Source organism: Papio anubis, chromosome 3 (assembly GCF_008728515.1).
Source record: "Papio anubis isolate 15944 chromosome 3, Panubis1.0, whole genome shotgun sequence".
Classification (NCBI taxonomy): domain Eukaryota; kingdom Metazoa; phylum Chordata; class Mammalia; order Primates; family Cercopithecidae; genus Papio; species Papio anubis.
Window position 1 is genome coordinate 38,900,396 of NC_044978.1, and position 25,940 is coordinate 38,926,335.

The 25,940-nt window shown below is 33.9% G+C and overlaps 1 protein-coding gene across 5 annotated transcripts in view; it reads left to right on the forward strand.

Moving 5' to 3' along the window:
- The window catches only part of LRBA (LPS responsive beige-like anchor protein), a 766,866-nt gene that overhangs the window by 541,292 nt on the left and 199,634 nt on the right, over positions 1-25,940 (forward strand). For all 5 annotated transcript variants that reach the window (XM_031663999.1, XM_031664001.1, XM_031664000.1 and 2 more), the window contains 4 exons: positions 1,047-1,164; positions 3,520-3,622; positions 20,011-20,126; positions 24,078-24,190. In XM_031663999.1, the coding sequence (XP_031519859.1) occupies positions 1,047-1,164; positions 3,520-3,622; positions 20,011-20,126; positions 24,078-24,190 (450 nt within the window). The remainder of the gene's footprint in view (positions 1-1,046; positions 1,165-3,519; positions 3,623-20,010; positions 20,127-24,077; positions 24,191-25,940) is intronic.

The following is a 25,940-nucleotide window of genomic DNA, read 5'->3' on the forward strand; positions in this document are numbered from 1 at the left end:
GTTTGAGAAGGATAAATTTTTACTATTCTTTATTTTTTCCTCTTTGCTCATCCCATCTTTATTCCTACAATGCAGTATCATAATCAGATGTTTCATTTGTAATTTTTAATAGTGGTTACTTTTGAGAGATATGTCTTAATTTTTTAACTTAATTTGCTTTCATAGAATATCAGGTTTTGGTAGAAAGGCATCTCATTTTCTTATGTATTATGTATAGTACAGGTGTAGAGAAATGCTGAGTCTGGTTTTCCCTTAACATTTTCACAATTTAGCTTTTGAAATGAACTTTTTGAAAAACAAAACTTGAATAACAAAGCAACAAAGTGGCTTAGAACTAAAGACAGGATTACTTTGAATTGGCAAAGCATTTTAAGCAACTCTGTCTGTCACTTGGGATGACAAGAGTTGTAACAAGTTACTCTGACAACCACCTATCCCATAGGGAGATTATGCTAAGTTCATTTGCAGGTTTGTGTTTAGCTTTAGCTGACAAAATGATACTTAACCTCTATATAGTCTTTGCACTTTCTGAATGACTGTTGCCTTAACAGTGACCTTAAAAGTGTCATTTTGTAAAGTTATGAACTTAATATATTTGTATTATAATGTATGTAAAAGCATTATTGGGCAAATTATAATCATGTGAAACTGAATTGTGTATGTGTTTTATAAGCATATGTGGCCTCTTTTGAGGTCTTTTTGTTTCTAAGATTTTATCTGAAGTTTCATGTTTCATAATGTGGTTTAAAAATCAATCAGTAAATGATGCAATACGTATTTCCTCAGAAGCAGTAGATTATATCATTGTTTTTAAAAGCCCAAATATATACTTAAATGTTTTATAATTTTACTTTGCTTTTTTATTTAAACTTCTTTTCCATAAATTAGTTTATTTTCTTCATCTCCAAATTATGTCAGTAACTATTAAATCTTTTTTCTTAAAAATTATTTTTCTTAATAGGGTCTTTTCTATTTTAATTGGGGAAAGAAACAACAACAAAAAACAAGTATTGTTACTTACCTGGGATTATTTTTTTCCTCATTAGATCCTGGCGTATACAGAAGGGCTGCATGGAAAATGGCTGTTCACAGAGATACGATCAATCTTTTCTCGTCGTTATCTTTTGCAAAATACAGCCCTGGAGATCTTTATGGCAAACAGAGGTAATATGTTACAGAAGTACATTGTTACAGAGCTAACTTCCATCTCTTAAGATTTCATTTTTGAACATACCATATTGCTTCAATTTAGATAGTAATTTGTAGCCTGCCCTCTGTTCTAGTGACCTCTTTTTTTGTACCAAATGCTTCTTCATGGTTTTTTCCCACCTTGATTATTAATAGAATCATTTGTAATTTTTTTTTTGCCATATCACAAATTGATATAAGGCTTTATAAACATAAGGAATACATAACCATTTAATCGGTTTGAAGAGGAATTTTGATGTCCTGAGCATTGCTTTGATGCTTACATTCCTTCTGGAAGGTGGCTGCATTTGGGGGAGAGGAGAGGATGATTTAATGATTCATACATCTATTTAATCTCTTGTCTGATATATTTCGTTTATAAAGGAACCATGAGAAAATGATACTGAACTGTTCTGTTTGCTCTGTATTTCATCATTCTTGAAAGTTGAACTAAAATTTGATTTGTGGTTTTACAATGGAACTTGGTGAAATCCATTAAGACAAGAAGGGGAGACAAGTTGAACTTGAAGGAAAAGCTTCATTTGGTATGGGTGGAGGCATACAATGGAATATATGTAAAACCTACTGATTTATTGTACATATTCCTTGTATTATATATACATGGTTTGACGGTTATTTTTAAAGGTACACATGCCTGCATATATCCCACACACACATCTTGTTTTTCCTTTATGAAATTATTTGTCTTTAGGGAACACAAATTTCTTTGGGAAAATATTTTTCCCTTTCCTTTTTGATCTCCTCCTGGCACATACCTCTTCTTCTAATGTAATCATTATTCTAGGGAAATAATCAAGAGAATGTTTCATACTTTATTTCAGTCTGCATCCTTGCTGTCCCAAAGGGGCTTCAATCTTAGAATATTTATTACTTGCTCATCCTCATTCATTTTCTTTCTTTGAAATTTCTTATGCATGCTTGTTTTTATATGTGTGTTTTTCTGTTGCCTTTGCCTCATGGCCTTGACCATCTGCCATAACCTATGATGGTTTTTTCGTCTGTTTATTTTTTCCCCCTGAATTCAGTGTAATAGTGGATATGTAAAGGAGGCTTATTTAAAGTATACATACACACACAGATAAGAATATATATTATATATATTTATATATATTCATATATACAATATATATTCTTATATAATATTTATATATATTCATATATATAATATATTCTTATATATAATTAAATATATATTCTCATATATAATATGTATTATATATATTCTTATGTGTGTGTATATATTCTTATGTGTATGTGTATATATATAACATTACTAAATATGTTGTAGGTGGTTAGTGAATGATTGATTACTTATTTACCTGAATACCTGAAACTTGTTGACAATGCCAGTGTTTAAAAATTGTGGCAACATTGGTAATTTTTTTTTTTTGGCTTTAAGTATTTTTTAACGCTTGGTAGAGAAGAAGGACCATCTTCTAGATGAGCGCTTGTAGCTTACATATGATTCTGATATTGAAGTTAAAATTCCATGACTGACCAAATGAATATCTTCTAAACTCTCTCATGATTGTGTGATTTTACTTTCATGTTCTTTAAGATGGGTAAAAATTTATAGATTACTCTCATAGATTAACATTTATATGCTAAATATATTTACATATTGACATATGCTTCTTGGTATTCTCATGTATGTGAAATTATTGAAATAGGATGAGAAAACATTTAAATTTGATTTTTAACCACAGAGGAAAAATTTTCCTTCAGGTCATACATTGTTTTGGATTATATGAACATTTGCTCATTGGAACACATGAAAGATAAACATATAGACATTGTAAAAAGACTATTTTAAAAATGATTGGAAATAAATGTAACTGATTATTTCATAGGTATATTGGTGGTTTTTTAGTGTTAGTTGTTTAACTATATGAACTTAAATTTTTAACATTTGTTTCTAGAAATTCCTAGAAATACCTTTGACTTGCCAAAATTCATTTTTGTAAATTTAAAGTTGCAGCTTCATGTCACATTATCTCAGCTATCATTATCATTATTATTATCATGTCTCATAATCTCAACTTCATGTCACATCAATGCAACATCAACTGTTATAACTCCTAATAGTATTTAGGAAAGAACTGTCTATGGTAAAGGAGTTTATAAGTGAAATGAATATTACCACTGGCATATTAATACTAAAACTTGATATATACCATATAAAAGGAATATAGTAAGAATTATATTGAATAGATACCTGAATTAAAAGTAAATATTTTATTGGACCAAGGAGTCAGTTTTCCAGAAGGGAAGTTATACTGTGTTCTGATTTTTAAAAATTATTTGTTGTAGTTGCTGTAATGTTCAACTTCCCAGACCCTGCAACAGTAAAGAAAGTGGTTAACTATCTACCTCGTGTTGGCGTTGGTACAAGTTTTGGATTGCCTCAGACCAGGTACTGTTTTATATGAGAAACTTAGGGAAAGTGATCTGTCTTAATAGTTGTATTAATTAACCAGTATTAATATTCTTAACATTGATCTGTATTAGTGTTCTCACTTATTTCTAAATTTATAACTTTCTGTTTTATGTTTCATAGTAAATAATGATTATTAGTATTTTGACTGAATTGCATTATAATGTACTGTTTTAAGTTTTCTTTTGACTAAACTGCATTATAATATACTGTTTTCCCTAGTATATGGTATGGTGTCTAGCAGAGTATATATTTAGCAAATAATCATTAAATAAAAGATTGCCTAACCCTACCCCAAGAAAAATATATTTTGTAAGATTTACTATTTATCTCTTTTATGGAAAGTTTACTAACCTTTCAGGAAAGATATTTATATATATATAGATATAGATATAATTGCTATTTTCAAAGATACATATATAATATATATCATAATGGTATATGTGTGTATAAATACACACACACACATGATATATGTCATAATGGTACACACATGTATAAACAGAAATACCACATGATCCTGCAATGCCACTACTGGGTGTATATCTAATTGAAATGAAAACAGTATGTCAAAGAGATATCTGCACTACTGTTTTCATTGCAGCATTACTCCCAATATCCAAGATACAGAAATCAACCTAAGTGTACATCAGTTGATGAATAAAGAAAATATTGTTGTATATATATGCGGTGGAATGCTACTCAGTCTTTAAAAAGAAGGAAATCTTGTTATCTACAACAACATGGATGAACCCGGAGGACATTTTGTTAAGTGAAATAAGCAAGACACAGAAAGACAAATACTGTGTGATCTAAATATGTGAAATCTAAAAAAGTTAGACTCACAGAAGTAGAGAGTGGAATGGTGGTTACCAAGGTTAGGGGTGGGGTGACTGGGGAGATGTTGGTCAAAGGATACAAAATTTTAGTTAGGAGGAATAAATTGAAGAGATCTATCCTACAGCGTAGAGACTATAGTTAGTAACAGCGTATTGTTTTCTTAAAAATTGTGGAGAGTAGATTACAAAAAATGATACATATATGAGGTAATGAATAAATTAATTTGCTCAAATTAGCTATTTTGTGATGTATACAAGACAAAAAAACCCATAATTTTTATTGGTTGCTAATAGTCTGGAATATAAATATACCAAAATTGATTAATTCCCTCATTGGTGAAGATTTGCTTTATTTCCATGTTTTCATTATTATAAAAAATGCTGTGGTAAAGTTATTTATGTATTTTTTATTTGAAGTTTTATGACCAATGTCTTATTTATAAAATAATATAATAAAAAAATTGTGCTACCTTGAAGTATTATTTGCCTAAGCTATATAATTTAAAGGAGGAAGAAACCAAATTGCATAAAAAGGCAATACTCATTTATGTGCTGCCTAGAAGAAACCAGCTCTTTTTTTTCTTTTTCAGTAGGTATTTTTTTCCAGCTTTATTGAGTTGTAATTCACAAGTATAAATTATATATATTTGAGGTCTACCTCATGATGGTTTGATACATATATACATTGTTAAATGATTACTGCATTCAAGTTAATTAACATATCCATCACCTCACAGTTACCTCTGTGTGTGTATGTGTGTGTGTGTGTGTGTGTGTGTGTGTGGTGAGAATACTTAAAGATCTACTCTCTTAGCAATTTAAATATGCAGTTTAATATTATGAACTATAATCTTCATATTAAACTTTAGATTCCCAGAACTTACTCATCTTACAATGAAAAGTTTGTACACTTTGACCACATCTCCCCATATCTCCCACTCCTCTGACTCTGGCAACCAAGAAGCCCCTTTTAAATATAAATACATTTATATGTTAAAGGTAAATGGACAGAACAGAGGTATACCATGCAAACACTACCTTAGTAAAAATAGCCAGCTAGTCATATCATTACTATATTAGTTTTCTAGGACTGTCATAACAAAATACCACAAATTGGGTGGCTTAAACAACAGAAATGTGTTTTCTCACAGTTTTGGAGGCTAGAAGTCCAAAATGAAGTTTTCATCAGTGTTGGTTCCTTCTGAGGACTGTGAGGGAAGGATCTGTTCCAGGCTCTCTCCTTGGTTTTTAGATGCCTCTCTTCTCCCTGTGTCTCTTTACATTGTTTTCCCTCTATGTATGTCTCTGTCCAGGTTTCCCTCTTTTACAAAGACACCAGTCATGTTGGACTTGGGCCCACCCTGATGACTTCATTTTAACTTGAAAATATTCTTTCTGCAAATTGTTACATTCTGAGGTACTGAGAGTTAGGTCTTCAACATAGGACTTTTAAGGAGTCATAATTCAACCCATAACAATTACCAAATTACCAAACAAAGCATTATATTATCAGAGGAAAAAGTGACATATCATAATGATAAAAGAACCAGTTCATCAAAATGATGATCTTAAATTTACATACATCTAAAAATAGAGCTTCAAAATTCATAAGACAAAAATGGATAGAAGTGGAATGAAATATAGACAGCCTCTCCCTATTATGTCAGTAATTTAGAGAACAGGTAGACAAAAAATCAGTAAGTGTACTGAAGACTGGAACATTATTAACCACCTTGATCTATGTCACATGTATAAAACATTTTAGTCAACTGCACAAAATACATTCATTTTAAATACACATAGAACATTTGTCACATCGACCATATTCAGTCCTAAAACAAGCCTCAAAATGTTTAGAAAGATTGAGATCTTGGATCTCTGGTTAATTACAAACCAGAAATCAGTTACAGAAAGGTTTTTGGAAAATCTCTTGAGTATTTGGAAATTAACGTACTTCTACATAAAACATGGGCCAGAGATGAAATTACAAGGGATATTAGAAATATTGTAACTAATTGAAAATATAACAGCATAACCTATAGAAATGTTTAATATGAAGGTAAAGAAGTGCCTAGTATAGAATTATAGCATTAAATGATTTTATTTAAGAAGGGAGAGGGGAAGCAGGAGGGAAGGAGGAGAGGATCATTGCCTAAAATCAATGATCTTAGCTTCAGTCTGAAGAACGTGGGAAAAAAGAGGAGCACATGTAGTCAAAGTAAGTTGAAGAAAGAAAAAAATAATAAAAATAAATGATAGAGGAAAAATTCAATGTAATGAAAAGCTGTCTCTTGACAAGATTAATTTTGTATTAATAGTAAATATCTAGCAAAGACTTATGCAGAAAGAGAAGACATAAAAATATCGAGAATAAAGGAGGGAACATCAGATACTGCAGATATTAAAAGAAAAATAAAGAAATATTATGAACAAATTTATGCTACTAAATTAGACAACTTAGATGAAATAGATTCCTTGAAAGGCACAAGCTATCAAATATCACTAATGAAGAAATGGTTAACCTTAATAGCTCTACAAAGGAAACTGAATTGTAGTAAAAGACCTTACCTCAGAGAAAACTTGTAGTTTAGATGAATTCTATCAAATGTTTAATGAAGAAATAATACTATTTCTACACAAACTCTTGCAAAAAATAGAAAAAGAGATTAAATTCCCAACAACATTATATGAGACCAGCATTACCTGAACACTAAATGCATACAAAGGCATTTCAAGAAATGGGAACTGCAGACCATCCTGATTGGAAAGGAAGAAATGAAATAGTCTTTTTAGCACATATTCTTGACTGTTTATGTGGAAAGTCCCAGAGAATCTATGAGGAAAAAAAAAAACAACAGCTGTTAGAACTAATAAATGAGTTTAGCTGTTCATAGCATACTGGGTCAATATACAAAACTCAATTTTATCCCTGATGAAATGCTAGCAATGAAGAATCAGAAACTGAAATTAAAACTAGTGTCTAAATACTATCAAAAAATAAATACATATAGATAAATTTGAAAATGTATGCATAAGACCTGCTCACTGAAAACTATAAAACTGTTTTGGAGAATTAAAACTTAAAAATGGAGAGTTGTACTATACTATGCTCATGGATTGGAAGACTCAATATTATTGAGATGTCAGTTTTCTCCAAAATTGATCTGAGGTCCAAAGCAGCCCTATCCAAAATCTGAACAAGCTTTTTCTTTCTTTCTTTCTTTTTTAAAGAAATTGGCAAGATAGCCAGGCATGGTGGCTCACACCTATAATCTCAGCACTTTGGAAAGCCCATGTGGGAGAATTACTTGAGCTTAGGAGTTCAAGACCAGCCTGGGCAACATAGGGAGACCCCATCTCTATTTCTTTTTAATTTAAAAAAAGGAAAAAAAGAGATTGACAAGCTGATTCTAAAATTAAGTGAAATTGTAAATAATCCAGAATAGTTTAAACAATTTTGAGAAAAAAAACAAAAGACTTAATGTAAAATTACATTCTTTAGGATAGCTTGTTATTTAAGGATAGACTCATGTAAACCAATGGACTGTAACAGAGTTCAGAAATAGACTCAAACATTTATGATCAATTTGATTTTTGACAAAGATGTCAAGGTATGTCCATCTTTTTAACAAATGATCTTTTTAACAAATGATGATGAACAATTGGTTAGCCATATCTAAAAAGAAAAAGAACCTCACCTGTTACTTTACATATAAATTAACTCAAAATGTAACAGAAAAAAATGTAGTGTAGACAAACATAAGTGCTAAAAGTAGAACTTCTTGAAAGAACACATAGGAGAAAAATCTTTGTGACCTTGAATGAGGTAAATATTTCTTAAAATCTTTAATTGATTTCATTAAAATAAAAAACATTTGCTTTGAAATGCCAACTCTTAAGAAAATGAAAATATACGCCACAGACTGGGTTAAAGTATTTGTTCAACTTATGTGTGATAAAGGACTTACATCCAGGATATGTAGGAAACACGCTATAAAACAAGATAACCTGGCTACCAAAACAAACAAACAAACAAACAAACAAACAAAAAAACAAGTTTTGAACAGATACTTCAACAAAGAATAGATGTAGATGCCAAATAAATACATGAAAAGAAGCCAAACATCATTAGTCATCTGAGAAATGCCAATTAAAACCACAGTGTGATCCCATGACATACCTATTCGAATAACTTTTAAAAAATCTAACAATACCAAGAGCAGTATACAAGGTAACTGGAACCTCACATGTTATTGATGGGAAAAGTGGTATGACCTCTTTGTAAACAATTTGGCAGTTTCATATAGAATTAACCATACATTTTCTCATACATCCTAGAAGTCTCACTCTAGGTCTCCTGCCCTAGAGGAATGAAAATATATGTTCATGCAGTGACTGCTTCATGAATATTTATAGCAGCCATATTAATAATCACAAAAATTGGAAATAACCAAGATGGTTATCAACTGGTAAATGGACAAACTGTGATAAATCCACACAATGGAATCTATATAATACTTAGAAATAAAAGGAATGAAGTCCTGTACTAATACATGCAACAACACAGATGAATTTGAAAATATTATACTAGGTGAACAAAGCCAACGCAAAAGGCTGCATCTGCATGCTGTATGATTCCATTTATATGACATTCTGGAAAAAGCAAAACTGTTAGGGACTGAAAACAGAGCAGTGATTGCTAAGAGCTATGGGAAAAGAGGAGGAATTGCATACAAGGGAGAATAAGAGGAACTTTTGGGGATCATGGAAATATTCCATGTCATAATTGATGTTCTTACACAACTCTCTCTGTTTAGAAAACTCATTATATTGTACCCCTAAAAATAATGAATTTTTCTCTGTGTAAATTATTCTTCAGCAAGCCTGATTTTCAAAAACAACAACAAAGAATGTGTAATATTAATGAGGATGTACAGGTTAGGAACTTAATGTATATCGTACTAATTCCATTCCTAGGCAATTTTCAAGAGTAATGAAAACATACATATTCACATTTACTTTTAAGCAAATATTAATAGCAGTTTTATTCTAGTCCCAAACTGTAAACATTTTTGATGCCCATCAACTGTGAGTGGCTAAACAGATTGCTGTACCTCTATACAATGGAATAAATGAAATACCACTTAGAAATAAAAAGGAAATGACTACTGGTACATGCAGCAACATGGATGAATTTCAAAAGTGTTGTGCTAAATGAAAGAAATTAAACATTATGGGCTTCATACATCATAGCTATAGACTGTGGTTTTATTTATATGAAATTATTGAAAAAAGCAAAACAACATAGTAGCAGAAAGCAAATTATTGGTTACTAGGGGCCAGGAGTTGGGGCAAGGAAATTGGCTGCAGAGGGTTATGAGGGACTTTTAAAGTGTATGTTGACTGTGGTGGTGGTTACACAAATATATATATACACACACACACACATATACATATATATATATATATTTTCAAATCCCATCAAATTGTACACTTAAGTTTGACAAATATTATGGTATTAAATTATATCTCTTCCTCAAAAAACCACAAATAGTGTTCCCATGTGATCCAGAGTTCTCACTACTGGACATCTATCCACACTAAAGGATATCAGTACATTGAAGACACATCTGCACCCCCATGTTTATTGCAGCACTGTTCACACTAGCCAAGATATGGAATCAGTGGTGTTCAACGACTGATAAATGGATAAGGAAAAGGTGGCACATGTACACAATGGAATACTATTCAGCCTTAAAAAACATGAAATCTTGTCATTAGTGGCAGCCTGGATGGACCTGGAGGACATTATATTAAGTGAAATAAGCCAGGCACAGAAAGTTAAACACTGCATGTTCTCACTCATATGTGGAAGCTACCAAAAAGTTAATCTCCAATGAGTAAAAAGTAGAACAGTGGATACTAGAGGATCAGAAGGGTAGTGGGGAGGGAGAGATAGGGAGAGATTTGTTAAAGGATACAAAATAAGAGGTGGACTGAGGAATAAATTCTAAAGTTCTGTGTAACACTGTAGGATGACTAGGGTTAGCAGTAATACATAGTTTCAAATAGCTAGGAGGAGGATTTTGACTGTTGCTAACACAAATAAATGATAAATGTTTGAGATAATGGATGTCCTAATTACCTGATCTGATCAGTGTCTTATATGTATCACATCACTGTGTACACCATAAATATGTACAATTATTATATCTATGTAAAAATGTTTAAATAAAAGTAAAAAATTAATTATACTCCAATCAAGATTATTGAAAGATAAGCTCTCTAAGCATATTTAAAAATACCTAAGCCAAAAGTGCTTATTACATCTGTACATGTGATGCTTTTTTAAAAGAAGTATTTATTATAATCATTTTAGTATGTACTATGGTATTATTTAATATACACATGGTAAATCTGATTAAAACTTTTAATCATTTTGATAAAAGATTGGATTTTGCTCTATTATATCATATAATTTTTTATTTAATATAATATTAAATCTATAGATTAAGGATTTTGTAACTATATGTAATTAAAACCTGTATCTGTAATCTCTGGTAAATCAGAGTTCACATATTAGTTTTGTATTTGAATGTATGGACTTAATAACTAGCATTTATATTGTTGAAAGTAACCTAATAAGTATCTGAGAGAAATGTTAAATCGGCAAATTCTCTCTCATGGTATAGGGTATTGGGAGAGTGTAGGTGTATGCATTTTTTTTCTGTGTGCTGGGACTACATTGAAATAGCATAATTACTAATTATTTCCTTTCATAGTAGGTATTGATTCATCATCAATACAATTTAGTTAACTAATTTAAGAACTGGAAAGAGCGAACACTGGGATTTTTCTATTGATTGAAACATATTAGCAGTGGAAACCTACAGTTTACTTTTAGCATACCTAAGTTGGTATTGATTTGAGCTACTTTTGATCAGTGTTTATTTTAAAATTTTAAGACAACATCCTATTACAAATGCAATTGCGATAGAATGTACAGACATCAGCTAGGATGTTAGTAGTAGCTACAACCAGCCTGTGGCTGGATGGCTGTCAAAGGAATCTCTCATGAGCTCCTTAGCGGTAGGCCTCAGTTCCTTACCAAGTCAGTTTTTCCATCTGCTACTGGAGTGTCTACATGACATGGGAGCTGGCTTCCTGCAAAGCAAGTGATCCAAGAGAGAATGAAGCAGAAGCCCCCGTTTTTTTTTTATTACTTACTCTTGATAGTTATATACCATTATTTCAGATACATTGTATTCATTACAAGTGAGTCAGTAAATACAGCCCAAACTCCAGGGGAGGGGAATTAAGCTCCACCTCTTGAGGATATATTTCAAAACCACCACAGGTCACAACTTTTATGTAAATGGGGCAAATAAAGTGATCCTTCTGGATTATAAGCAATATTGCCAATACCAGTAATGCTTTTGATTAGATACTTTTTATAATTTAATGAGGATTTCAGAGTTCAGGAAGAAGCAGCCCAGAGGAGCATAGTAGATTTCCTTATGCTAGTTAAAAAGTCTTTTTCAACCAATTTTCTCTTTATTTTAGAAAAGATTTGTTTGTCACACCTAGTACATGTTTTCATACCTGGGAATGTTTTGTAATGTTCTCCCACAGTTAAAGCTAGATGTCCTTTTTATTTTTATTTTTATTTTTTATTTATTTATTAAAGACAGGGTCTTGCTGTGTCACCCAGGCTGGAGTGCTGGATTGCAGTGGTACAGTCACGGCAGCTCAACCTGCTGGGCTCAAGCAATTCTCTCACCTCAGCTTCCCATTAGCTGGTACTATAGGCATATGCTACTATGCCTGGCTATTTTTTTTTTTTTTTGTAAGAGATGCAGTCTTGCTCCATTGTCCAGGCTGATCTCAAAATCCTGGGCTAAAGTGATCCTGCCACCTCAACCTCCTAAACTATTGGGATTATAGGCATGAGCCACCGTGCTCAGCCTATAAGTCTTAATTTATTAATCAGTTTCTTAAATAGATTTTCAGTTATAATGTGTCAAGCACTCAGCAGTGTACAAGATAGATACTAGTTTACCCATACATTTTTCAAACAAACATGTAAACTAAATAGCTGTGATAAATGACAGGAAGGATATAATTAGAGTGTTGTAGTAGTGATTCGTGGAGTGGAGATCGGTTGCTTTGGATAAGATAACCAGGAATATCTTCCTATGTGACTTTTAAGTTTTGATTTGAAGAAATACAACCAGCTGTTCTTTGAACAAAGGCGTAGTATATGCAAAGGCCCTGAAGCAAGACAGGGAGCTTCTAGTGTTCTAAGAAATGCTGGAAAGCAAGTATCACTGGAACTTAGTGATATTAGGAAGAGGGTGTTATTTATATAAGACCAGAGCCTATTGAAGACATCTGGATGATATGTGATGTTGATAATGTAGCTGAAGAGAGACATTTTTGTTTAGAGATTTTTAAGAAATGTAATTTATAAGACTCAGCGATTTGGGGGGTGATGACAAAGGGAGATGTTCAATATGTTTAGTCAATACTCAAGTCTCAGCTCGAGCTGCTCAGTGGCATTTACTGAGATTAGGAATACTGGACAAACAGTATTTGTATAAACATCCTTCCATCCCCATGGCTGGGGTTGTGGGGAGGAGGTGGATGGACAGAAAATGAGTTTAATTTTAGGTCCTTGAAACTGGAACCCCTGAGAGACGTCCAGATTGAGATGTTGAATAGGAAGCTAGATATAAGCAGGTAGGTTGAGAGCTCAAAAGAAAGGCCTAGTAATTGAGAGTCACTACCATGTATATGAAATTTGAAGCCATGAGAGGGAGTGAGTTCATCTGGGGAGAGATTGTAGAATGCTAACAGGAAATAGGGCTGCATTTGGAAAACCTCAGCATGTAAAGGTTAGGTAAGGGAAACAGGACATCCCTGCCCCCCCCCCCCCCCAAAAAAAAACAACAACACTAAGAGCAAAAACAAGAGTGGCTCAAAAGATAGGAAACCCAGGAAAGTATGATGCCAAGTGTATTAGTCTGTTCTCATACCTCTGTAAAGAGATACCTGAAACTGGGTAAAGAAAGGAGGTTAAATTGGCTCATGTTTCCTCAGGCTATAAGGAAGCATGGCTGGAGAGGAAACTTACAATCATGGTAGAAGGTGAAGGGGAAGCAGACATATCTTATATGGCAGGAGCATGAGGAAGAAGCGGGGAGGGCAGTGCCACACACTCTTCAACAACCAGATCTCGTGAAAACTCACTCACTGTCATGAGAACAGCAAGGAGGAAATTTACCCCGTGATATAATCACCTCCCACCAGGCCCCACCTCCAACACTGGAGGTTACAATTTGATATGATTTTGCTCTATGTCCCCACCCAAATCTCATCTCAAATTATAATCCCCACATGTCAAGGGAGGACCTGATTGGATCATGGGGGCAGTTTCCCCCATGTTGTTCTCATGATAGTGAGTTCTCACGAGATCTGATGGTTTAATTTTTTCTCGGTTCTCCCTCCCCGACTGCTGCCTTGTGAATAAGGTGCTTCCTTCTTTGCCTTCCACCATGATTGTAGTTTCCTGAGGCCTCCCCAACCATGTGGAGCCAATTAAACCTCTTTTCTTTGTAAATTACCCAGTCTTTCTTAGGCAGTTTTTTACAGTGTGTGAGAGTGGACTAATACACAATTCGATGTGATATTTGGGTGGAGACACAAATCCAAACCATATCACCAAGGGATGATAGTTTTTAAACATGAAAATATCTGATGAGAAATCAGTAAGACATAGACTGAAAACTGTCCATCACATTTAGCAACAGCAGCTTTTGACCTCCAGAGGATTGAATGTTGTGAATTTGCCCACACAATATCAAGAAGCTTTACTTGGCAAGCAGGACCCTGAATTTTGTTGGCATTTATGAGCTACTCCTTTTGGTTTGGTTGTAACACTACAAGTCAGGGCCATTAAGACCAAGTGTTCTGACTTGTCAACCAGTAGGACATGAGAGGGTAGAGACTATTGTGCTAAATCCTGACTCACCACTGATGGCAGTCAGCAAGAGAGTTAGTCCTATTATCAGTTTTCTACCTGTTGTCGTTCTTGATCTGGAGTATTCTTTCTGACACCCAGGAGCACTTACAGTGCAAACATATACACGCAGATACCAGTTTTAAGCCATAACAAAAATATATTGAGTCAGCCCAAAGGCGCCACCCAATAGTTTTCATTTTAGTTTTTCTGTTTCACTGTGAGTTTTGCCCAACGCTATCACTTGTTTTCAGGCATTTTCTTTTTTCTACAGGAGCACTAACCAAGGAGTTTAATACATGCATATCAGGGGTTGTAACAGCTACCAGGAGATATGTTATTTTGCCGTTAGAAGCTTAGAGAAGTACAGAAAAGGGAGTGAGCTTAGGCTGTGTGGCTAGAGTGGTAGTGGTGGAGAGGGCTTCATTTTTTTTTTATTCCATGTTCCATGGTCTGCACCACTTCCTCCTCTATATACCTCCCAGAACCTAGAGAGTTCCTGGGCTTGGGAGCATCTTTTTTTTTGTCCTCACACGTTCTGCCATGTAGCTATTCGTGCTTTTGGTTACTTCTATGGCCAGCAACTCTTTCTCCCATGGGACTGAGAAGCTTACTAATTCGGATGCCTATATCCAGCAGAGGTATAACATATCAAAATTTATGCGATGCAGCTAAAGTAATATTAAGTGAAAATTTACAGCTTTAAACACCCATATCTGAAATAAATTCCTCAAATCAATAACCTATGCTTCTACTTTTAGATAATAGAGGAGAGCAAACTAAATGCAAAGCAAGTAGAAAAAAATGAGTAATGAAGATTATAACAAAAATCAATGAAACATAAAGCAAAAACACTAAAGAAGATCAATGAAACAAAAGCTGATTCTTTGCGAAGATCAGTAAAATTGACAGACTTTAACCTAACCGTGAAAGATGACACAAATTACTTAAATTAGAAGTGAAAGTAGAGACATAACTATTGAGCATATAGAATCTTTATTCTTTTTTCCTGTTTCTTTTTCTTCTTTTATAGAGACAGGATCTTGCTCTGTTGCCCTGGCTGGAGTGCAGTTGGCACAGTTATAGCTCACTGCAGCCTCAGACTCCTGGGCTCAAGCCATTCTCCCATTTCAGCCTCCTGAGTAGCTGGGACTACAGGCACATGCCACCATGTCTGGCTAATATTTTGATTTTTTTTTTTTTTTTTTGGTAGAGATAAGGTCTTCCTATGTTGCTCAAGCTGGCCTCGAACTCGGGCTCAAGTGATCCTCCCGCCTCAGTCTTCTAAAGTGCTGGGATTACAGGTGTGAACCACCAAGCCCAGCCTGAGCCTACAGAAATTAAAAGGAGTAGAAAGGAACATCATGGACAACTTCATGCCAACAAATTAGATACTTAAATGATATGGACAAATTCTTAGAAAAACAGAATTGCCAAAACTGGCTCAAGAAGAAATTGAAAATCTGAATAGACCTATAACGCATAAAGAAAATGAATTATTAATTTAAAAATCTTTCCTTAAAGAAAAGCCCAGACCCATTTGTCTTTACTAGTTAATGCAATAAAATATTTAAACTAGAAATAATATAAATCTTTCACCTACTCATCCAGAAAATTGGAGGGGAGAAAACACTTGCAACTCATTCTATAAGGTCAGTCACCCCAGTACCATTGCCAGACAAAGACACCACAGGAAAACTCACAAGAAAAACGCATAGGCCAGTTTCCCTCCTGAGCACAGACACAATTTTTTAAAATAAAATTTAGGAAACCAAATTCAGCAGCATATAAAAAGGATTTATAAAATGTTCATGTGGGTTTTATCACTAGGATGCCGGTTAATTTAAATCTGAAGATCAATTTATGTTGTGCACCAGTATTTATAAAGGAGAAAAACCTTACTGTCATTTCATAAAAAAAGCATTTGAGAAAATTTAACACACATTCATGCTTAAAAACTCTCAACTAACTTTCAACTAAAGAAATTTCCACAAATTGACAAAAATCATCTACCAAAAAGCTCCCAATATGGACATCTTACTTAAAGTTGAAAGACTGAATACTTTTCCCCAAAGTTTAGGAGGGTAAAAATGTCTTCCCATTTTTACCACTTCTATTCAGCATTACATTGGAGATGTTAGCTTGTACAACAAGGAAGAAAGAGAGGAAGGAAGGGAGAAATTGAAGATATCTGTACTGGAAATGAAGAAAAAAAGTAGCCCTCTTTACAGATCACAGAAGTGTAGATTTGTACAATGAAAAGTATAAAACATTTTTAAGAGAAATTAAAAATAGACCTTAATAAATGGAGACATTCCATGTTCATGGATCAGAAGACTCAATATAATTAATAGGGTAGTTTTCCCTAGATCTATAAAATCAATACAATCCCTATCAAATTCCTAATAGACTTTTTTGGAGAAATTGGGAAGTTGAAATGAATGGACCTAGAATAGCCTAAACCAATTTTGAAATATAAGAACAAAATTGGAAGACGTACCTTGATTTCAAAACTTACTCTAGAGCCACAGTTATCAAGATACTGAGGGAATTCACCCTTCCTCATTTTCATTGTACTCAGTCCTCAATTGTGGTAATTGTACAAAGATAGACATATAAATTAAAGGAAGAGAACTGACAATACAGAAATAAATCCTTGCATTTGTGGTCAATTGTTTTGCAGCATAGGTGCCAACACAATTCAGTGAGGAAAAGATAGGCTTTAAACAATTTGTGGAGAAAATTGGATGTTTACATACAAGACAATTTTGATGCTTACCACATATCAGTCAAAAAAATTAACTCAAAATATATTATAGGCCTATATGTGAGAAGTAAAACTATAAAATATCTGAAAGAAAACATAGGAGAAAAACTTTCTGATGTTGGGAAAGGCAAAGAGTTCTCAGATGTAACACTAAAAGCATAATCCACAAAAGAAAAAATTGAGAAATTAGACTCAACCAAAATGTAAAACTTTTGTGTTTCAAAATTGATCACTAAGTAAATGAAGAGATAAGCCACAGACTGATAAAACATTTATATATCGGCCGGGCACGGTGGCTCACGCCTGTAATCCCAGCACTTTGGGAGGCCGAGGCGGGCGGATCACAAGGTCAGGAGATCGAGACCACAGTGAAACCCCGTCTCTACTAAAAATACAAAAAATTAGCCGGGCGCGGTGGCGGGCGCCTGTAGTCCCAGTTACTCAGGAGGCTGAGGCAGGAGAATGGCGTGAACCCGGGAGGCGGAGCTTGCAGTGAGCCGAGATCGCGCCACTGCACTCCAGCCTGGGAGACACAGTGAGACTCCGTCTCAAAAAACAAACAAACAAACAAACAAACAAAAAAAATTTATATATCATGTGTCTGACAAAGCACTTTTTATTAGTCTGCATTCTCCAGAAAAAGAAAACCAATAGGATATGTATGGATATATAAGAGATTTATTATGGGAATTGGCTTATATGACCATGGAGGCTGAGAAATTCCACGATACACCATCTACAGCTAGAGACCCAAGAAAGCTAGTGGTGTAATTCAATCCTAATTTGAAGGCCAGGGGAGCCCATGACTGAGCCCAAGGCTTGAAGGTCTGAGGAGAGAGGGATGGGGGAAGAATTGAAGGATAGAGAACCAAGAGCTCCTACTGTCCAAGAGGAGGAGAATATAGATTCCCACCTTGAGGAGAAGAGGGAATTCACCCTTTCTCCTCGTTGTATTCAGTCCTCAATCGACTGGATGATGCTCACCACACTGGAGAGAGCAGTCTGCATTACTAAGCCCACTGGTTCAAGTACTAATCTCTCTGGAAATGCTATCACAGATATACCCAGAAATCATGTTTTACCAGCTCTCTAAGGTCACTTAATCCAGTCAAGCTGACACATAAAATTAACTATCACAGACTTGTATTCAGAATGTATATAGAATTCTAACAACTCAATGATAAAATACAAACAGCTCAGTAAATTAGTAAAAGATTTGATTAGTCATTTCACCAAAGAAGATGTACAAATGACCAATCAGCAAGTGAAAAGATGCTTAACAACATACATTAAAAATACTGTTTTACACTAACTAGAATGGTCATAATCAAAATACAAGAGCGAGTATTGGCGAGGATGTGGAGATGAATTTATACATTGTTAATTGGAACATATAGTGGTATAGCCACCTTGGAAAACAATTTGGTGGTTTCTCAAAAAATTAAAGATAAACTCAACATACAACCTAGCAATTCCACTCCTAGGAATCTACCCAAAAGAAATGAAAATGTATTTTCATATAAAGGTATATACATGAATATTTATGGTAGCATTATTTATAATAGCAAAAACTGTTAAATGTCCATGTACTAGATAAAATGTGCTGTATTCTATATACAGTGGGATACTAGTCAGCAATAAAAAGGAATGAACTATGGATACATGCTACCATATTGGTAAACCTCAAAGACATTATGTTTAGTGAAAGAAACCTGACTCAAAAGACTACATACTAATATATAATTCCATTGATCCAAAATGTCTAGAAAAGGTGGGTTTACTAGAGACACGGAGTAGATTGCTAGTTGCCTGTAGGTGGGGATAGGAATGAAGATTATCTGTAAATAGGTACAAGGCACATTTTTGTGGTGATGAAAATGTTCTACACTTGATTTTAGCCAAAAGGCCGAGAAGAGATGAAGAAAATGTTTTAAAGTGAATTGTGATAATTGCACAACTCTCAAATTTTTTTTTAAAAAAATGCTGAGTTATACAAATTGGATGAATTTTATGGCATGTAAATTATACTTCAGTGAACCTTTTACAAAATAATTACCTTGTTCTTTGTGGTAGAAAGAACTGTGACAGCATATTTCTCTGAGATTCTAGGCTTTGAATGTAATAATTAATTCTGCCATCTGTTTCCCACTGCTTTTTGTATTGATCAGTTCTATTCCCTGATGTTTACATTTCATTATGAGGCCACAGGAAAATTTGTCTTCTATTAAGCTATATTTAAAAAATTTCTCTTTACCCCATGAGCAGACGCCTAAATAGTTTAGAATCTCTCTTCTCTTTGATACAAAGTATATGCAAATATATTTAAATTTATAATGTAAAAATGTATTCTCTTTAAGATAACTATTACAATAAAGACATGTGAATATAATTTTATATGCACTTCCCAGCTACTATAATTTCTTTTTATATCAGTAAAGCAGTGAATTATTAATTATACTGTTATTAATCAACTTTTATTGAACCTGTACTTTATAATGGCACTGTAATGACAGCTTACCTGAATGAATAGAACATGTATAATAGATCTGTGGCTAGTCTACATCTTTTGTTCAACCATGAATTGTAGATTGAAACCTCTCTAGTATTCATTAGTCTAACATGAGTAGAACTTTTCAGAATTATAGATATTATTATGAATGAATAAGCACAGATAATTCATGATTTATTATTGTAATATAATTAATCTTAAGATGGAGTCCACATTGAATTCTTTTTCTTGCAGACGTATTTCATTAGCTAGTCCACGTCAGCTTTTTAAGGCTTCTAACATGACCCAGCGATGGCAACACAGAGAGATTTCTAATTTTGAGTACTTGATGTTTCTCAACACGATAGCAGGTAACTTAATTCCATGCATTGATTATTTTAGACAATAAATTATTGATTTCAGTTGTTAGATTATTTTGAGTAATGGTATAACTAGCTTGTTCTATTGCCATTATTGCTACTAGAATACTATAAAGGGTATACAAAGAGAATAAGGTATGTTGCTTACTCTCATAGAAGTCATTTTAAGTACAAATGTGAATATTTATGTGATTCTAGAACGGGATATATCAGTAAAAAATTCAAGGTACTGTGGTGATTAAAAGGACAGAGAGAGAGGGAAATTATATGCACCCAGTTGGTTGGAGTAAGGAGAAAATAAGGTTTCAGTGGTTTTATAAGGATGGATACTATTTGACTAGAAGAGGAAGTGGTTGGAATGTTAGAAGTCATTCCATGTAATACTGAAAGCATAAGCAAACATACAAAGATGAGAATACATAAAGTGTACCTAGAGAGCAATGAATGGTATAGTTTGTATATCTATGTATATACTGTATATTTATGTGTGCATGAAGTATATATTCGTAAAGATATAATGGGAAAAAATAAGAATGTTAGTGTGAAGAACGATTTTCTTGTCACTTTGAAGAGTTAGCAGTCAGTTCATTGGGAAACTTTTGAAAGTTTTTGAGCACCTAAGTGATATTAGAGCTGCATCAAAAATTAACTTGGAGGCAATGTATGTAAGATAAATTTGGGTGGATAGAGACTAGGCAGAAAGTAAAGTTAGGAAGTAATTCTGTGTGTGTGTGTGTGTAGTAATGAGGGCTTCCATTAGGTATCAGTGGGAATTAAAAAGAAGAAACAAATTCTGTAAGAATTCACAAGGCACCAGCCATTTGATATGCAGCTGAATGAATGTAGGTGATAAATGAGAAGAAAGTATCTGAAAAGACTTCCAGGCTTCTGGCCTGCGTTACTGGGAAAATGGTGGTGCAATTAATGGAAAAAGAAGTCAGAAAATTTCATCTAGGGAAAGATGATGATTTTATTGTGCCAGCAAGACTTTCAAGTTAAGGTATCAGAAAGAGTTTTTGGAAGTATAGGGCAAGGAGGATATTCAGAACTAGGACATTGTTGAATTTCATCTGCATAGAGAGGAAATCACCGAGAGATGTGAGATCAGCAAGGAAGATAATACAGAAAGCAGTGAGATAAGACAGGGAAATTCTTTTGCGTATGAGAAGAAAAAAGAAGGAAAGTTAGTAAAGGACAAAAAGGAATGAGTGATCCTAGAATTTGTAGATATAGTAGGAGAACTGAGGTAAGTCAGATGTCTTGGGAGGCAAGGTAAAAGAGGGAGGAAGGAATTTTCACCTGTGTCAAATGTTACAGAATGGAGAGGGAGACTTCAGAATGAGGATAGAACTTGTCTTTGGGTTTAGTATTTAGAGGCTTCCTTATTACTTCATAGAGGTTCATGTTTAAGGCCAGCAAAAACGGTTGATTATAAGGGCTGAATAGTTTGAAATGAAATAGTAACTGTAGATGTAATTACAGATCTTTTTTTTTTTTTTTTGAGACGGAGTTTCTCTCCTCTTCCCCAGGCTGGAGTGCAATGGCACGATCTCAGCTCACTGCAACTTCTGCCTCCCAGGTTCAAGAGGTTCTCCTGCCTCAGCCTTGCAAGTAGCTGGGATTATAGGCTCCTGCCACCCCACCCGGCTAATTTTTGTATGTTTGGTAGAGACGGGGTTTGACCATGTTGGCCAGGCTGGTCTTAAACTCCTGACCTCAGGTTATCTGCCCGCCTTGGCCTCCCAAAGTGCTGGGATTACAGGCATGAGCCACCATGCCCGGTCAATTATGGTTCTTTTAAATGTGTTATTAACAGAGGATGGGTTGGGACAGAGAGAAAAAATGATGAAAGAGGAGGAGAGAGGAAAAGTAACAATTCAAGTTATGAGGGAAACAGGTTCGAGAGCTCAGGTGAAGCAATTACTCTTAGCAAAGAAAAGACCCTGTTAGAGAAATGAGAAAGAGTGAGGGGATGTTGCAAAGAATTAGAAGTTGAGGGGCTCACATTGAAAGTTCTAAATTTTATTAGAAGTTTATCTCACAGTCAGCTGAGGAAAAGGCATGAAGAAAATGTCAATGGTTATGTTGAATTTAGTAGAAATTACAGAACTAGTGACTAAGAGAATTTTTAAGTAGTAGTGAGAGGAAACTTATGTAACAAGTTTAATGGATGTATTTTGCATGTAGTAAATCAATTAACCCATATTGAATGCACAGTTATGATTATGGAGCAACATTTATGAAATGATCTGTTCTCAAATAGCTTTTATTGTGCCTGCGGTGTCTTTTAAGTATATTCCCTGTACATTTTTTATAAATACAGAATCGATCATTTGCTTTAGATTTTTTAAATGTGCATTAGAGGGTGGAGTTAAGTCTCACTTAAGATTTCTTTTACTTTATTTTCTGTGCCGCGTATAGATTCTCATGATATCATTATGCATTTCCCAAATGGCCATCAGTTCATATTTAATAACTGTGTATTGAGTTTAACTTAATTAAAAGTCTAATTACACTGAGCAGGTACATACGCTTCATTTTTTAGGTACAATAAAAAATTATTTCTGATTATTTAAATAGATGGGACAAGATGATTTTACTGTTTACCAACATTTAAATCAGAAGGAGAAGGAAATGGGGGAGCAAAAGGGAATCATACATTTTTTTTTCTGCTGCTATGTTTTGTTATTTTTTATGGAGAAATTAAAATTATTGATAGAAATATGTAGTGACATTAATGACCTATGAATTAAAAATGTCATTGTTTTAATGTTTTATAAGACTGTTTCGGGTCAGCCAAAAATGAACTCTGGTACCGTAATAGGCCTCAAGCCTAAGATGAATAGAGTAAAATAAAAAGTTAAAAACATCAGACCATAAAAAAGGCTTGGATACCAAGAGTATATGCAGAGAACTACTTTAATATTCAGGTATGTATTGATATGACATCAGTACATATTTGAGAAAGAAAAAGGAATGGAAATGATAGAATATATAATAAGAAAGGAATTCAAACAATATTAATATACTTGTCTCTCTTATATTTTTGCCATAAAAGTCTGTTCATGTTAAATCTAACTAAAAATAGGCATAGACTAGTAAATAGGAGCTGGGATTCAAACACCAGCATTTTGATTCCAGAAACAATGATCTCATCCACTATGCTACCTAAAAGGTAATATCCAAGGTAATATCCCAAAAAGGTAATATCCAAAAATCCGCTGTACGTATGTAGAAGGACTACCTCCTCTTTTGCTGTAATTTGTATTTTTAATAAATCTAAATAGGTCATTGAATGTCATTAGAAAGAGGTATAGAGGAGCATGTAGCCGCATTTGGGCATGTAAGGAAGCAACATTGATAATACTGCACGTTATTTTCAGAGGATTATAGGATTTGAAAACTACCACAGAAATTTCAGAGTTATTTAGTGCAATGCCGTCATTTTACAGATGACCGGTGAATGTCCACCAGGGTTAAGTCATTTAAACTTGATTGCTTAGTTGGTTGGTTGATTATTAATGGCAGAGAAAAGATTCTTGTTTTGAAAAACTGTGAGAATTACAAATAGCTTTTTAAAGTCTTAAAAAAGAGTATTTTATTTGGGGCAGGCTTTCAAGTGATAAAAAAATGTCGAATGTAGTTTAAAAGAACACAAACTTAGGACCAGAAAATCTGAATTTGAATATGGTTTGACCATTACTAGTTGTGTGATTTGGGGCAAGTTACCTAACCTTTTGTGACTCAATTTTTTCATCTGTGAAATGGAGATGATATAATTTCGTAGGATTGTTGTGAGGATTAAATGAGATAAAGTATGGATACTGAGAATGATATCTGGCAATCAAAAATTGTTAATCTTATTTTTAGGAAATTAAATTACTGAATCGGTTTATTTCATTTTTAAAATTATAAATTACAAGTAACTTTTTTCCCTATCAGGCCGGAGTTATAATGACTTAAATCAGTATCCAGTGTTTCCTTGGGTCATCACTAATTATGAATCAGAAGAACTGGATCTTACCTTGCCCACCAACTTCAGAGATTTGTCCAAGGTAATTTCTCAGTAATCATCTGAAATATAATTGTCTGGCATATAAAAATAAATTGGATTGATTTCAGTTATTTTACTTAACTTAAAAATTTTTTTCAAATATGTACCTTTAATATAATTATCTCTTAAATATATTTTCAGTATTTTCAAATGGAAAAATTTAATGTGCATGATAAACACTACTTCTCTTTTGTGATGTTAGCACTGATATTCAGTGCATGGATTCATTAATTTAGTAAGCATTGCAAATTTGTAGTATTTAAAATATCACTTTTATTTCACTTATTTATGGGACTCATTCTATAAGGAGGCATTTCCTCTCTTCTACTACTAGGGTATCCAGTGGTACATTGCAGAGAAAAGACAGGATAGAAGTTTAATTCTTACTCTTTTCTGTTAATTTACATAACAGTTTTCAAAATATTGAGTTGATTCCTAGCATTCTGCAGTGGTACCCAACTGACTATTAAAAAAGTATCTTTATGAACTCATAGATTTAAATGCATTTGATGTTTCAATCCATTGCAGTTATTTACTGATATTCAGTTGTTCTTTCTTTGACCACTGGGAGCTTCTTGAAGTTATTTCTGTGACATTTTGACACATGTTTACAGTCTTTGATAACTTTCATGATCTCTGGTATGGTAAGGCACTCTAGTCTTAACCCTTACATTTTCTGGCCCAGTATAGGATCTTCTATTTCTTTGAGGAGCCCAGGTGGGACCTCTTCTAGTGGGAATTAATATCTGGAGATCACAGTTTTGTCTATTCTGCTTATTGCTACTGAATTTGTCATTATTTCTATCCCTTTTTTAGAGAGTGCTAGGAAAAAATTTAGGATGAAATACATGGGTTCAAACTGATTCCTCCAACTTATATTCAGAGTTGTATTTCCTTTAATATCTGAGTACAAAGTCTCTACCCTCATTTAGGTTAGCAGAACATCCAGTCTTTTTCCTACAGCTTCTTTCCTTAGTAATTTCTAGGAACAGCTAACAAATGTTTATGTCTTCTACTTCTTTGGCCTTCCCTGTCTGTACCCTGACCCAGTATTAGTCCTTCTTTCCTGTAGGTCACTCTTACATTCTCACAACACCAGATTTCTTGCTATTAGTACTAACTTTTTTCCAGGGTATACACAGTTCTTTCCCTTAACTCTTCTAAATCTGTCTTAGGCCACAGGTGTTTATATAAAGTTCCACTGAATACCCAATCATAGCAGAAATACAGGGCTCTCAGTGATTCACAGTCTCAGTCAGAGGATCATTGCCCAGTGTCTGCAGATCCCAGCATGAGAAGTGCAAGTTCACTCAACATATCCAGTGTCCATTACTTAGAGCCCAGGGACTCTAAGAGTGTGTTCTTTTATTTACTCATTCCAGGAAGATGTTCAGGAGCAATTCCTACTCTCTGTCCACAGGATAGGATCTTCTTCACACAGTCCAGACAATCACAATAGTTACCAGTGATGTCAAAATGAAGGTTAACATTTTCTTCATGCCAAACAATAGTGTTTAGGATCTGGCCATTGTCTGTTTTATTACCACATCTTCTGTCTCTGTCCCCATCTTTGCTGTGTCATCTGATCTTGTAATGCCTCATGTTTACCTCTTGTTCTTTTGCTCTTATTCTTCTCTTTATCTAGAGATTTGAACTCCCAGGGTACTTTCCATATACTTGTTATCATACATTTCATAATTTATTATAATTTTAACATTTTTTTCTCTGTGCTCCCTATTAGGCAAAATCAT